Source organism: Gambusia affinis, linkage group LG13 (genome assembly GCF_019740435.1).
Source record: "Gambusia affinis linkage group LG13, SWU_Gaff_1.0, whole genome shotgun sequence".
In the NCBI taxonomy this organism is placed as follows: domain Eukaryota; kingdom Metazoa; phylum Chordata; class Actinopteri; order Cyprinodontiformes; family Poeciliidae; genus Gambusia; species Gambusia affinis.
Genome location: NC_057880.1, coordinates 7,489,531 through 7,505,046, shown reverse-complemented (window position 1 = coordinate 7,505,046; position 15,516 = coordinate 7,489,531). Strand labels below are relative to the sequence as shown.

Genomic DNA, 15,516 nt, shown 5'->3' with positions numbered 1-15,516 from the left:
CTGACAACTGGGAATGAACAAAAATGGAAGAGCTCATCGTAATTAACATCATCTTTGTTTACATCATGGAAATCTGTGAATATTATCACATTTAGTTGAACTAAATCGACTTATACACGTTTTGAAGCAACCTGTACCTAAACCACAACTGTGAATGTTCAAAAGCTACTGAGATAATACATTTAAAGCCAACATCTTAAACCAAAACTGAAGATTCTAGCATTTACTGAGATAAAAATCTGAATTTTAGTATTTCAAACGCTATTTCTGCTATATGCTTCTGATTTACTGTACGCTGCCCACGTAGTGTCAGCATCAGTTGCACAAAAATAAATGAATCCTTTGTCTCCAAGTGATCAGATTATGTTGATCAGTTGCTACATTTAGCAACTTATTGTATATGAAAATGATTGATTATAGCGCGTAGCTTTAGCATTAACATTGCTTACTTACCGTAGACTACTGTGATGTTGTGATGTCCATCGCAGCAGCGTCATACTGTTATATTCAATTTTCCACAGTAGAGGGTGAAATGTTTATAAGGTTTATTAAGAAACTTGAACATTTTCAAGAATCAGATGTTGCTCTTGCCCATTCCAACACACTAATCTACGTTAATATAAATGAATTCGTTTGCTCTGTGTTTACTTCCATGTTGCAAAACTCTAATTGTGATTGATACGCGGTGGATAGCAATATAAACGTGGTCGATACCTAATAAATTTACGCGTACATTTTTTTGTGCAATGTAAATAATTCACATTATGCCTGTTTTCAAGAAGCTCCCCACTGTCTGTAGCAAAAGTGAGCATTTCCACGCATGCGTCGGACTGGACAGAGCAGTTAAACAGACTGATGGTGGGAAGAAAAATAAATAAATCTTCAAAGTCATGCAGCTCTGGGCTTCCAGCCATGACAAACCAAGCGCCCAGATTCTGTTCATCCACTCCTTTCTTTGATTTAACCAGCTGTGTCGAGCTGAGGTGATTACTTCTCATTCTGATTTACCAGAAATGGAAAAAGGGCCATCTGCCAAATAATTTCAGCGTCCAAGGTTTCAACTTTTAACTTGATTTACTTTATAGTGTTGGGAGATGTTTCCTACTCCTCCTCGAGGCTTTATCCCCAGCTCTGTTTCTGAAAAATCTCATTACCTGGACAGTAAGAAATCCTCATAAAACCAACCTGCTTCCTCCGCGAGTCCTCTTACCAGGAAGTGATCTGCTTATAAAAATTGTTTGATGGTAGTCAGGAAGGGCAGAGCTGTCTGACTGCGTCTGCAGCTGGCAGGGAGCAGCAGTCCTGGATAAAGGAGCCAAACATCTTGTGTCAATTTTTCTAAAAAAATAAAATAAAATGGTGCATAGGATGCAGAAAACAGCCACGACAGGTTTAACAGATGCATTGTTTTTTCCACTTCTATCTCGTTTTGTGCGGAAATGCAGGTACAGCCACCGAAGCAGAGTAGATTTTTGCTGCTTATCTGCAAATAGAAAATTCTTAGTTACTCCAGTCAGATCTGCGTAAAACAAGTTTCATCGGCGGATTTGAAGTTTCGCACGTCTGCCTGAGCCTCAGTCCGGTTACAGACATGGATTCTCTCGATCTGCTTCTACGCTGATAAAGACAACTCTCCTGCGCTTAGAGGTCCGATTTTACCTCGTTTTGCATAACATGAGCAGACAGGCGACCATTCATTTCACGTAATGCAGTGTAACCATGAAGTTTATTTCACATTAGGCCTAAATGATAGCATTAAAATATGTAATGGGGATACTATTGCTAAAAGTTTTGATAGTGATACTGACTACCATGAACCCAGAATATAAGCATATGTAAAGTTTTCTTTCTTTACAGTGAATGTCTCTACCGCTCTCTGTGTGAGCTTTAGAGCCTGATTCACTGAAGTACATCAGGACTAAGCATTAAGGATATTCATTCAACTCTTACAGTGTTTCTTCAGGAATGTCAATTAGTCTGAAAAATTATTAAATTGGCTAAAAATAACTTGAAAAACACAATAACACGAGGTGAACCATTTAGCTGCAGTTTTAGCTACTTGAGGCTTTTGGCGCTTCTATTTTTCTATTTCTGGTTGAATAGTGTACAATATTTCATAAGTATCATTATTTTCCTTTTTGAACATCCCGCTTGCTTTCAGCGATTATCAGTTCAGTTATTGTGCTTCCTTAAGTTATTGTGAAATATGTGTCATTTTGTAATAAGTGGGAAGCTAGGTATTTATATATTTACATGTATGGTGTCAATAAATCCTCCACCTGAGATATGTTGAATCTTAGTAACAAGGATACTTTAGTGATACAGATTTTACTGCAAATTGATTTTTCTGCTCATCTGGAATCAATGGTTTTCAAGCGACCTCTGATATTTTTCCTTCACAAACTCCACAGAAAACACACTACAAACATGATCTACGTAAGCTGTTCAAATTCCCAACTCACTCTGCATTTCATGCGCCACACCCGCTGTCGACCCATTGTCCGTTTCTTCTCCACCCTTCCACCACCCCCCACACACACACAGAGCATGCAAATACACTCCGCACACCGTGACACATTTAGCACCATGGCAATGGTGTGAAGAGATCAGAGCCAAGGTTACAAAACCAAACATGTTTTATGCTCTTTAATAAAGAAGTACGCCTAAATACTCACATGTGGGTTGTGTGACTGACTTACTGCTTTTGAGTGTTGCTTTAATACCCTTCCATTCAGCTTTGATGAATTTGCAGGGGGGCTATTTTTGTATCTCCATCTCCATAAACGACACTATAAAACACTGACATTATCTTGATTAAAGACTCTAAAAATACATTTAGGACATACAGGATTAAGAAGGGAAGGCACTGTACAGCAAAACTCAAAACCACTCAGTTCTTTCTGAAAATTGCAGATCATCATCCAGCAATGTCTCTGCAACTGCCTGTGTCCAGTCACCATGGTAACCAGCTGCAGATGGCCAACAATAGTTTCTGTATCTTCAACGGCCATTGTGGGTTTGCAGGGAATAGGTTTGCTGATGTTCACCTGTAGCATTGAATTAATAATAATATTATTATTAAAGAAGAATAACTCTATTCTTCTTTAAAAGAATTCAATTACTCTATACTATAGACACTATGAATAATTATAGTTTCAAGTTGAAGTGAGTAATTTAACTACAGTTTTCTATAGTTCCTAGAATTGTCCATACAGGTTTGATATTGAGTAAAAAAATTAATAAAAATAAAAATTAGACAGAATGTTTTATCATGTAGGATAAACAATATGGCTTTGTTGATAAAGATTAAATGTGACACTAAAAAAGAGAAAAAGGGATTACTGAAATACTGAAATGTGCTATACAAGGACAAATGGATGGATGGATGGTTTCAAAAATGGCAACAAAAAAAAAGCAAGTCAAGTTTTTACATTTCTGAGAAACTGAAATCCAGTTCTTGCTGGGGTTTTTTTTTTTTGTCCTGAGGGATCGACACTAAACTCAGAGACACAAAGACAACCTGCTTCCTCAGCACTTACTTGGGGAACATGGCAGCGTGCTGTCAGATTTTGCTCCCTTGCTGTCAGTCTCTCTGCACCTCCAACTTATTAAAAGCTGCCGTACCCACATGGATACACAAACAAACTGACGAGCTGGAGATGCGTTCAAGTCAGACTGACGTAGCAGAAATTCTCCTACGATAAAGTTTAGTTCCCAATGCTGTGATTCTTATGTTAAAAGCAACAACAAAAAAAGGTTTTGCATAATAAGGAAACAGAACGGTAAGAAATAAAAGACAGAGTGACAGTTTAAGTTTCAAACCACAGAATAGGCCAGCCATTTTTTCACTAAAAGTGAAGGTTGTTTTTCATATTCAAAATAAACAGCTGAGTAAGTATTTAAGCCTCCACTCTTATTCAAAGAAACCCATCAGACCAAACTTGATCTTAAATAAGTGTTCCTACAGTTTATTTTTTTCCAATTTTCTTCAACTCATCTGCAGTGAATCATTCGTAGATTCTACACTGTTCTTGCTGATTTATTCGATTTCCCTGAATCAGCAGTCCAGCTTGCGTCTCACTTGTCTATTCTAAGTCATTAAGAGCTGGGTGCTGTAAGTGCTGATGTAACTTACTGTACATTACTTGTACTTCTTTATTTATTTTTTGCTAAGTAGCTAGCTAAAATGAGCACCGCAATGCTAAGATTAGCTGTCCAAAATCATCCTCTTACAATGTGAGAGAATGCTCTAAATGGTTTGCTAAGAGCAAAATATCACATTGTATCAACTTTACAAAGCAGGAAAAATTTTACAAATTACTACTATATTCAACATATAAAAAGTAGTTGTCGAAAATCTAATTCATGTGCAAAAGCAGCTGAATTGAATTAGTCTGAGCTTTTTAAAAGATACTTTTACATTTAATGGTTCAGTTATCCTTGTCAATGTTTTACGTCACTTTCCAGAGGAAATAAAGTTTAAATCTGGACAAAGAACCAGTGAAAGTCGACTGACCTATCCACCAGATCAGGTTGTTTATTTGATCTCCTTGCAGCGCTAAGTACTAAAGTTTGCTCTGCGTCTTTTCTCCAGCGGTCGGTGACGCACTTCGACACCACAATAAAGAACAAGACACAAACTCTGTGAAGCAGCGCTACTGTGTTCTGCGCGGGTCAGGATTTAAATATTCCGGTTTACACGCCGTTTCCCTGAAACAAAAAGCAAGTAAAAGCTAATCCTCGTCTACAAATCAAACCGCATGACAAATCCATTTATGGCTAGATGAGAAATGTGAGCTGTGGACGACATGAGAAAGTCCCGCTGCAGAAACGCACTGTGCAGAATCCCTGTGTAGGAGGACTTTATTGCATTCTGTTTAGCATCGGGAGGGGAACGTACACTAGAACCTACATCAAGATTACTGTAAATGTTTTTGGATGTGGTCACAAAACTAGAGCCTGCAAAGGAGCTTTTGTTCTGTGATGCTGATGGATTGACACCAAAGCCTGACCTCTCCTGCTGATGGACATATGAAAGGTTTCCTTCAACAAAAGACAACAGCAGCTGTAGCCGACTTCCTCGTTTCCTGCATATAATATGATGTGGGTGAATTTGTTTGTTCTTTATTCTACGTTGACTTTTAGACAGAAAACATGGTTAAACTGGGAAACCATTGAAATCAAATTTAGTTTTAACAGTTAGAAAACGTCCCTATCAATGTGGGAAAAAAAGAACAACTGTATTCCATTATGTGAAAAGTCGATCCGTTTCCTTCTCATGTGCTTTTTGTGCATCAATTTACTACTTTTGTTGGTTATCTATTTTTGATGAATTATAAAGATAAATAATCATAAAAAAAGGCTCAAATCCTATGAGTGATTTAGTCGGATTACATCAAATTTTCTTAACATTTTGCATTCCACATAATTTTAGCAGCAGCAATGCAAATTTCCATTTAAATCACCAAACGGTAACGTAATCACACAGGGGATTAAGTCAAGTTTGACAATGTGATTTGGCAACCTCACAACCTCTTTAACAGGTAATTAAAAGGATAAATACTAATAACTTTTAAGTTTTCACAATAAAAGGATTCTTTCACACCTAACTAATATACTTAGATGTCTGAGTAGACAAAAAAAAGCTGTTATGACTTAATAGAGCTGATTATAGAAGTCGAACACATTTGATTTAAAAACAGAGCTAGAAAAATGTTTTATTGGTAATTAACATTAACATTTTTTAACATTTAACAGCTTAACCTTTTTTGGCTTTGTGTTTGTTTGAAAGTGTGTGATTACTTATTCTCCACTGCAGTAACATCATTCTACGCTGTCCATTAAACAGAGAAGACGCTTTCCACCATGGCTTCGCACAAACGTCCAAAGATCAGCGCAACCTCTGCTGGGCTAAACGTGTGCTAAACAAATCATACCAGGATGTTTTCTTTGTAGTTAAACTGCCGTATTGTTTGTGTTGACTGGATTTGCTCTGTCGCCTCAGGACACGGGGACAACTCATAAGCAGATAATTGGGACAGCAACGCATTCCTCATTCTCTCCTGGGGAGAAACCTATTCTCCCTCTCTGTTGGCGCTCTTTAGAGTTACTTTAAGATGAGCCTCGAAATCCGTAGGGTGCGCTGCTGTCACAAACTTATCTGCTCTCTGTACTATTTTTTTTTTTTTGACGCGAACCTGCTTTGGTTCCACACTTCTTCTTCTTTTTTTTTTTTTTTTGAATCTGCTGACATAGCTCAGGGCAAAGAGACGTGAGCAGTTTTGTTCCAGGAGCTCAGGAAAACAGACTTTTCCACTTCACACTTTGGTGAGAGGAACGATCCCGTCCTTTGACAGATCTTGTGGAGCAGATTAATGGACGCCTGGCTGGGAGTTGGAGGGAGAGCAGGACACAGTCTCTGTTTAATACAGCTGCCTCTGATGTGAGCATGTAAACATCCACCTTCGCTGCTCTGGCCTTCACCCGTCTGCGTGCCAAGAGGGCCGACAGACGGGGGAGACATTAACAGTTTTAGTGTGTTTGTTTTCGTGTGAGGAAAAGTGCCATGCTGCCTTTCGCGTTGCACAGAACTTTTTTTATTATTATTATTATTATTTTTATTTTTTTTTTTAATGGGCCATGGGGAGCTATTAGAAAAAGAAAATAAAAGCCAGAAAGCAATTTGACTCAATCGTTGTATTTATGATTGAGTCAAATTGCTTTGCACGTCACTCAGGCTTTCTGTGCTGAATGTCTTCCTTGGAGTCTAAATGAGACAAATAGATACTTAATAGAGCAATAAAACTCAATCTGTGCTTCACCATTTAGTTGGATTCAAACATTTACAATTGTTGCTTAAGGTGTAATTCTGGGCGACAGCATCGGCTTATGCGTTGGACCCCTGGCGCTGACTCCTACAGTGTGTTTGGACAAACAAATGATCTGTTATTTATGTGGTGAATTGCATGCTGGGCTTTGAAATGAGCTGCAAAGAGGCTGATTTGAGCCTGTCTGCTATCATTGCCACATCACAATAGCCTGTCTGAAAGTCTGTTGACCAGCATCTGTCTGTAGACCTCCCCAGTTCAGGCACATATCCACCCCATAACTTTCCACAGGTAGTTTTTTTCTCAGTGCCTTTTAAAAATGCCTACACACACAATGGCTATAATGTATTCCCCATGGCAGACTATGTCGTGGGGAAGACCGGAAGAAGTGACGGCGCCTTTCAATCTGTGTCACCAGTGTGGTGGTCAGATGGGTCTTTCCCAAAGACACATTGGCAAAATGACTGAGAAGGATAGAGTTTGAACCAGCAACCCACCGGTTACTAGATGAACCCCCACCTCCTGAGCCACTGCGACCCCATAAAATACAATCACTCCAACTTGAAAACAAATGTAAACAGCGCAGGCAGCGGAAAATACAAAAATTTCCATACATAAAATGTTTGCTTTTGTGTCTATTTGTGGCCTGCGTCTCAAGCAACTGTCTCTGCAGTCTACTTTCTGTAACTGAAGACGCATTGATATCCGGCTGCATTGCAGAGTCAGTTACTTTGTCCGTAGGATGTACCTGAGTGACCTCTTTGTGTATCCTACATGCTCACTTGTGTCCAACACCGCATACGAATGTAGCCTCAAAGAAATATTGAAAAGTACCGGAGGTAGGCAGCTCTCCCACAATTGGGCTTTCATATACAGCTGCCTGTTTTGCTGACATTTGGCTCAGTTGACTGATAGGTTTTGATCTGACCTCCATTTACCCCTTGAGTGTTTGCTGAGAGTGCTCCTGTTAAGTGCAAAGGTGAAGAAGAAAGTTTCTATCTCCTCCCAGGTCTCTGATGGTTTTTCAATCAAACTTGTTGATTTTACTGTCTTTCAGAGAGTAGGTCATTAATTTCAAATATCATCTTTGAAATGATGATAATTTTGACTCCCTTATCAGTATGGTACATCTACCCTCAATATCAATGGTGCAGGAAAACGCGTCACTTTTCTACTTATAAGATACTGTTGGATATCATTCCCTGCTGGGCCAGGTTACCATGGTTTCTCTAGGAGTATTAAAAAGATTCTGTGGCATGAGTAGAGCAACTTATCGGAGACAGACATACTGCATATTGGCAACCAAATTTAGGCAATTTAGGAAAAATAATAGCATTATTTAATCTTGTGCTATTTTATGCAGGCGCTCTGTCTGCACCTGTGAAGGCTCACTGTGGCTGACACAGCAGGGAATTGAATCTACTTTCTCACTAATTCAGATTATGTCTATTTGGTCACATGAGGGTCTTTTCTGAATTTACAGAAGACAGTCAGGTAATTATTACACATATATAAAAGAAAACTAGGATTATGTTATCAGAGGAATAAATATTTACTCTGTCCTGTATATTTCACACCCTCCGTTCCAAAACACAACACTTTGCCATCATAACTGGCAGATACTTTATAGCTTTGGTGGGACGTAGTATTCCAGAAAATATACTCATTTTCTTAGACCCATCTCTATTTAGTTTTGCAGTTTTCCAGCCACTTTTTCTCAGTCCGCACAGTTTCAGGTAACGATGCATCGTTTAATAAACCATGGAGATCATAAAATGTGGATGCTTGCTTTCAAGAATGGATGAGGTGTGCACATTCAGGGGAAAAAGGCTTATGCCTTGTTTTGGTGTGTACGCATTGTTTATGAAAGCCCTTGCTTTGATAAATAGTTCTGTGAGTCGCCACCTTTCTGTAACATCTCTGCTCATTGGGAAATTTATCACCAATTGTTTTTGAGATTAACTTATCTTCCATGCGAAGACGCAAACACATACATTTCTCACACGGTAAACTAATGAATCCTTTGTGTTTGTCTCACAAAGGTTCTGCCATAAGTGAGTTTTGCCTCTGAGTGTAATGACTTTAGCCGACTGTGCTAATGGTCCGTGAGGTTCACGAGCAATTAGTTTGAGCTCATCAGGCAGGTTTGAGGTGGGTCAGGTGACATTTTGTTATTGTTTTATGAATAGTTGAGGAGTGCTGCTGGGGGAAAGTGCCAGCATCTTTCTGAACAGAATTACAGAATGAAGAGAGTACAGTGGTACGAGGGCAAAAAAACAGAGACCATTTCTGTATTGTGTTGAAATAATTTTCATTTAGATGTGTTTGAAAAAACAAGGTATTTCTTACTGCAAATATTGTGAAAGATGAAACCACTGTTTTCTCAAAGTGCAAATGATTTTTCTGTCAACAGTGAACACTTTTTAAGAGCACACACACAGTTGACACAAAGGAAATCAGTGTTTCCATTTCTGTAGATGTTTCTTTCATATAGACTTGCCAGTGACCAAATTTCAAGGTATTTACAAATAAAGTACATTTACATGCTGTACTGTTGTATTTCAATGCCGAAGTTCATTTAAAAAAAAAATCATTTGGAAATATGCTTTGTGTGAAACAGTCAGGATTTCAGTATTTATTTAACAAGAATAGTTTTCTATGTAAGATGTACAGCCACGATATTTATTATAACGTTGATAGATATTTCTACAGCGAATTCTTGTGGCACAGAATATAGATTACCAAACAGAATCTCACAGACATGTTTTAAGACACAACAAACCACTACACTTGTTTTTAAAAGCCAGAACTGGGTGGACAAGTTTTGGATACTTTCTCATATACATAAGAGAAAGCCTAGAGATGAGCCTCTAATTATTTAGATTGATTCTCCCACTATGCTGATGATCATCTGGTGCCCCAGAAAACTGTTAGATAGCCATTTAAAAATCAGGTCTTCGATCGATTATATGTGGAGTCCACCAGGTTTCAGTGCCAGGACCAAAACGTCTTGCTTGGGAAATTTAATATTTGTTAAGTGTAAAGAATGTTGCACATTCGTTTTGATGACGATACAAATATATTTTGTTCTGGGAATTATTTAAAAAGGACTGCAGAACATTTGGCTTGTGAAATATCTAAACTTAATGAGTGATTCAAATTATCAAAAAAATTATTATAAAACATAAGTTATGATTTTTGGGAAAAGAAATATGAATAATTTTATTACAATGTCCATTAAATAGCTAAATTATTGGGAGTTGCTTTGGCTTATAAACTTACCTGGAAATCTAAATATATATATATATATATATATATATATATATATATATATATATATATATATATAAAACAAATTAGTGGACTTTAAATAAAATTAATAAACATCTTAACACTCCAGGATTTAATTCATTGTTCCATTTCTGACTCATTGTATGGAGTTGTGGGGCAACAAATGTAAAACACTAAACCTCTGTTTATGATACAAAAGAAAGCAGAGAATTTTACATAAAGTGGATGTCAAAAAAAAAAAACAATATTTTTTTGTTCAAGGGATTTTGTCAACCTATGACAATATAGATGGATTATGTAAATTCAGAAACTCACCCAGGAGTAAATATTCGGTCAGTTTTTAATGAGCTAAAACTATTAAAGGCTTGACATGCCATGTTTTGTCCATAACGCTGTGCCAAAATGTGGACAAAAAAACATTCCTGCTTCCTCCATACTCATCCTTCACCTCCACTTTAAACCCAGCCTGCAAAAGGCCAACTCATTACAATCGCTCTAACATGTCCTGGAGGGAGTAAAAAATAAAAATAAAAAGAGGGAACGATAACTACCCGGTCCTTGCCACAGCACAGTATTTGTTGTTACACCCAGTTAAAACTGGATCACCTATAGATGTACATCTACTGCTTTATGGAGAAGAGAAGTTTAGTGTTAGAAACGGGGACTGGAGACACAGCAGAGGTCTGGCTGAATTAAACGTATGTGGAAAATGTCAAAACCAACAAAAACATGAAAAAAGGATATAGTATGTAGATCTGCAGCAAGATGGTACTAGGCCAGGCGTGCTGTGGTGGCGTAGGGGATAACGCAACCCACATTTGGAGGCCTTGAGTCCTCGACGTCGATTCCCGGACCCGGCCGACATTTGCCGCATGTCTTCTCCCCCTTTCCATCCCCCTTTCCTGTCAGTCTACTGACATATAAGGGACCCTAGAGCCCACAAAAGACCCCCTGGTGGGGAGAAAAAAAAAAGATGGTACTAAGCCAAAATCACACCACACGCTAGGATTTTTGGCATTTTCCCCATAACAATCTCCAACAGAATATATTACATCTCTTTCAAAGGTCTTCTGTTCCTCCAGGGACAAATCCTTTGGAAGAAACAGGAACAAATTCCCACCTCCTGTCACCAATAATGGATTATGCTCTGTTTGTACAGGGCGTGTTTGGCTGGTGGGCTCCAGATAGTTTGTGTTCTTTTCCTAAAAGCTGCAATAACCTCTGAAAAAAGCAGATTAAGAAATAAGCAATACTTAATTTTTCATTATCAATGTACTCTTTCCTAATTAACGTGGCAGAAACTCAATTTTGCTTCTTTTAGTCTTCCATCTAACTATTTGAAAGTTACATTTAAAAAAAAATAAAAAATCGCCGCACCTTCTTTTTGTTTCACGTGTCTTTAAAATGTTTAACCCTGTTATGTAGTACTTTAAATGGGTTACTTATGAAGACGAGAAATTATGTATAAAGCAGAGATGACAATGAGCAGCTACATCGGCTGGATTGAAGCGAGTGAAAGCAGCTGGTATTTCAGTGCCCTTCCATTTTCCACCATAAAGAACATAAAGAAGCCCACTTTGTTCTCGGCCATGTTGGAATGAGTCCAAACTTGTTACATTCTGGACTAAAACAGCTTAAAATCTACAGGTGATTTATCTTGTTTTTGCTTTCACCATTTTCTATTAAAAGTGTTTTTTGGGGGGGGTTTACTGACTGCTCCTTTAGAGCCCTTATCCATCTTTATTCATGCACTGTGTTTAAATTTAGATCTGATGTTCTGAGGTCACATATGACACAACAGGCTTGTGTTGAACTCTCCTCCATCATGCTTTGACCTGCAGAGCTGCACAGTAAATCAGTTCTGTCAGCCAGCCATTATTAGAATCTAAGGTTGGGGAACTTTGGTCTTGCTTTCGTTTTTGTTTTTTTGTTTTTAACAGTAGTGTTCAGGAGCAGAAAATAAACCTCAGTAATCAATCTGGTGGTTTTTGTTTTTGTTTTTTCACCTTTCTTGCAGTCTCAGCAGAAGTGCATTGTGATATTTGCCTTGGTGTGCTGCTTCGCTGTGCTCATGGCGTTGATTTTCTCGGCAGTGGATATTTGGGGAGAAGATGAAGAAACGGAGGAAGAGTGTTCCAGTAACTGCAGGTGAGATCTGCTGAAGCAGAGGTTTCTTGTGACACTTCTGTTCTGATACCTGAAGCCAGTGATCAGATGGTAGAGTTGCCAAAAAGGGGTATATAAATATAACTACAAAAGTATTGATTTATACCAATTTTTGGTTCAAATCCTGGCACAGGGTCTTTGCATGTTCTTATGACTGCTAGGTTACTTGGTCTTTCTAAATTGTCCTTAGCAGTGAGTGTATGTGCATCGTTGTAGTGAACCCATATGTTGCTAGCCTGCCATTTTCAAATAATAAAATGAGTAAAAATAAACAACATCTTCACAAAATGACCAATTTATCGATCAAATAAACTGTATCATGGAGCATTTTTCCACAGAATCAAGTCTAACACAAAGTGCTTTACGGAGGTTAAAAGCGACATTGATTTTGCTAATTCACAGATGGTCAGTTTATACATAAATAAAAAATACTTGGTGATATCACAGACCAATAGCATCACAGTCCTGATGAAGCTGATTACCCTGAATTTCACACCCTTCATCCCATTATACATGTGGTATTCAAGGTGGAGGCACATCAATGTCGACACAACTTCACTTCACAAAACAAGAGCAAGAATCTGCTTTACTTCCTCAGTTTTAGACCTGCTTAATAACACACATTTTTCTGTAGATCAACATAAATGGCAAGATAATAAACACGGCGGCCATGGTTGTAGTTTGAAATGTTTTCGTTGCTATTTTCCTCTAAACCAACAAAAAAATATACAGTATACTAAAAGCTAGAAGGTTGCATAAAAACTATCACGATGGTGTTTGACACAAACATTTTTCACATTAAAATCTGACAGTCACTGTTGTATAAGTGATAAATATCATCTACTAACCACGAAACTCTTCTCTTTCTCTCTATCTGATGAAAACTTGAGGAACATTAAGTTAAGAGCAATCAATAATGACTGACAAAATGCTGGGGCTCTGTAAGACGGATGAAGCAATTCTTGTTTCTGGTCTGAAACAAATTTTTTATTCAAACTCCATTATCTTGCTTAGGCTTAACTCTAGACTGAAAGGCCGAATTAAATCTCTCTCCTAAGCGAGTGATTATTGGTCATTGACTAAATCTTTTGCTGTGAAATAATCTAAGAACGTCTCTTGTGCTGAGCTTGAGTCTATTGTCTATGTAAGAATAATAAAACAGAAGAGATCTGTAAGGTGGTGAATATTTTTTCACAGCACTGCAAGCACCCCATACCATGCTGAATTGTGTTTGGTTTACTACTGCAATGGTCACATGACATTTTAGCAAGTGCATTTGATTTTGCAGTTGGTGAAAAAAATGTTACAGCAGGGAGCTCTCCAATGTAGCACAACACTGAAATGTGTCGAAAGCATTTTATTGTTCAGAAACAGAGTCCCTGAAAAATGTCATCGTTCAATCAGGTGTCGGTCATCTCTACCTGAATGCCAATTGCACAGTAATGACGATTGTACTTGTGTCTGTGTACAAGACAATGAGTGTCAACTGCATTCAGTGACGTTAACAGATTTCAATAAGTTAGTGGCTGAATCAGATCATGAGGAAATCCAGAAGGCTTTTCTTCAGACCTGTTTGATGTCACATTGGAAGTTCTTCCATCATTTCTTTGTTAAACAATTTCTTTAGTCATTTGTGCACAGTTTGTTTCTTGGATTGGAAACACAACATTCTGTCTAACTAATTGGCCATGCGGTAGATACTTCAGCCTTCCTCGAAGCTGCTCTAAAAGTTGGAAAAAGCTTTTTCAAAATTATACAGTCGATGCAAAATGTAGGAATATGAATCCCGGGACGGGAAGTCTAAAAACTACCGCAGTACGTCCTGGTGGTCCCGAGTGAAAGCGGCTAATCAGCAGGTGTTGAGCTGAAACAGCAGTTTTTATTTTCTCCTCCTACACTTCCTGCTGGTTCTCCACCATTAGACCCTCAGCGTTCAATTTAACATCCCGCCTCAGATTGCTTCTCCCTCTCTCTCCCTCTCTCTCTTCTTCACCCCTCATGTCTGTGGCCATCGATTCTCTCCTTCTTCTGCTCTTCCTCAAATCAACCATTAACATCCTTCTCTCCCCACTTGAGGCTGAAAGCAAAATCCCAACTTGTGAAGCCGAATGAATTTTCCTTGTCCACTGAAGCATCCCCTTGGGTCACGCTGAGAGACACGGATGAGGTTGAAGAAGGGTGAACCAGATGGAGGGAGACGAGGCTGCTGAATAGATTCATCAGCTTTCATTGGCTCGCTGTCAGGGATGACGGGGGTCTCGTTCGTTCAAGAACACTCAAAGGAAGTTCCAGAAATCTGTGAGTTCATGATAATTACCATGTGAGTAATTATCATGAACTCATATGGTTAATGATAATGCTTGCATTGTAACTGAAACAAAGAACTAAAAGGCATTGAATTAATAATTACAAAAAACATTTTTGCTCAAGGGACACAGGCTAGCTTTAAAGCACTTCATTAAAGCAAACATGTAGCTCAACTAAATGATTAACTTAATTTCCTCTTCCTTTGTTCCTGCTAATGGGCTTTCGTCATCGAAAAAGCTTTCTGAAGCCTCACAGCCAATGACTCAGGAGTTACTGTGATGTTACAATTGTGGGGGTTTTTTTATGCAGATGTTCTTTGTGTTCTGTTGTGATTGCATGGTGAGATGAGTTACCAGTTGTGTACCAAGAGAAAGAGAATCCAAGATATTTATTGCTCCCCATTCTGCTTCTGTAGGCCTCCATGGAATAAAATTACACAATTTCATCAGAATAAATCCAGTTTTATTTATATGGCGGCAATTTATAACAAATGTCGTCCCGAGGCTCTTTAGGGGAAAAAAAAAATCATACATGCATTCCAATTAATCCTACTTATCAAACAGTACAGTAAAGTCAAATCCTTACTCAAAGTAGTCTAAAAAGTGAAGGATAATTAACCTAGTTCATTTCTTAAAGGGACAGTATTATGTAAAATTTTATTTATTTGACTTTAGCGTTACTTCCTCATTAAAACAATATCTTTCATCCATCCATCCATTTGCTGGTGTCTATCTCCAGCTAATGTTCCAGGTGAGAGGCGGGGTTCACCCTGGACAGGTCGCCAGTCTGTCGCATACCTTACATCCATGTTTGAGAAATCCTTTAATCTCCATGGCAGTGCAAAATGCCTGGGTGGACCCCTAGCTCCGCCTTCGAGACACAGCTCCTCCTCAGACCTGCAGTTTCTAAGCTTCCAAACCTCTGC

The 15,516-nt window shown here is 38.3% G+C and overlaps 1 protein-coding gene across 5 annotated transcripts in view; it reads left to right on the top strand.

Annotated features, from left to right (window-relative positions):
• Positions 1–15,516, top strand: part of LOC122842056 (inactive phospholipase D5-like) — a 55,834-nt gene that overhangs the window by 26,407 nt on the left and 13,911 nt on the right. For 4 of the 5 annotated variants that reach the window (XM_044135567.1, XM_044135566.1, XM_044135568.1 and 1 more), the window contains one exon: positions 12,136–12,266. In XM_044135567.1, the coding sequence (XP_043991502.1) occupies positions 12,136–12,266 (131 nt within the window). Of the gene's footprint in view, positions 1–11,984; positions 12,009–12,135; positions 12,267–15,516 lie in introns of those variants that run through there. The other variant, XM_044135570.1, reaches the window with a different exon arrangement.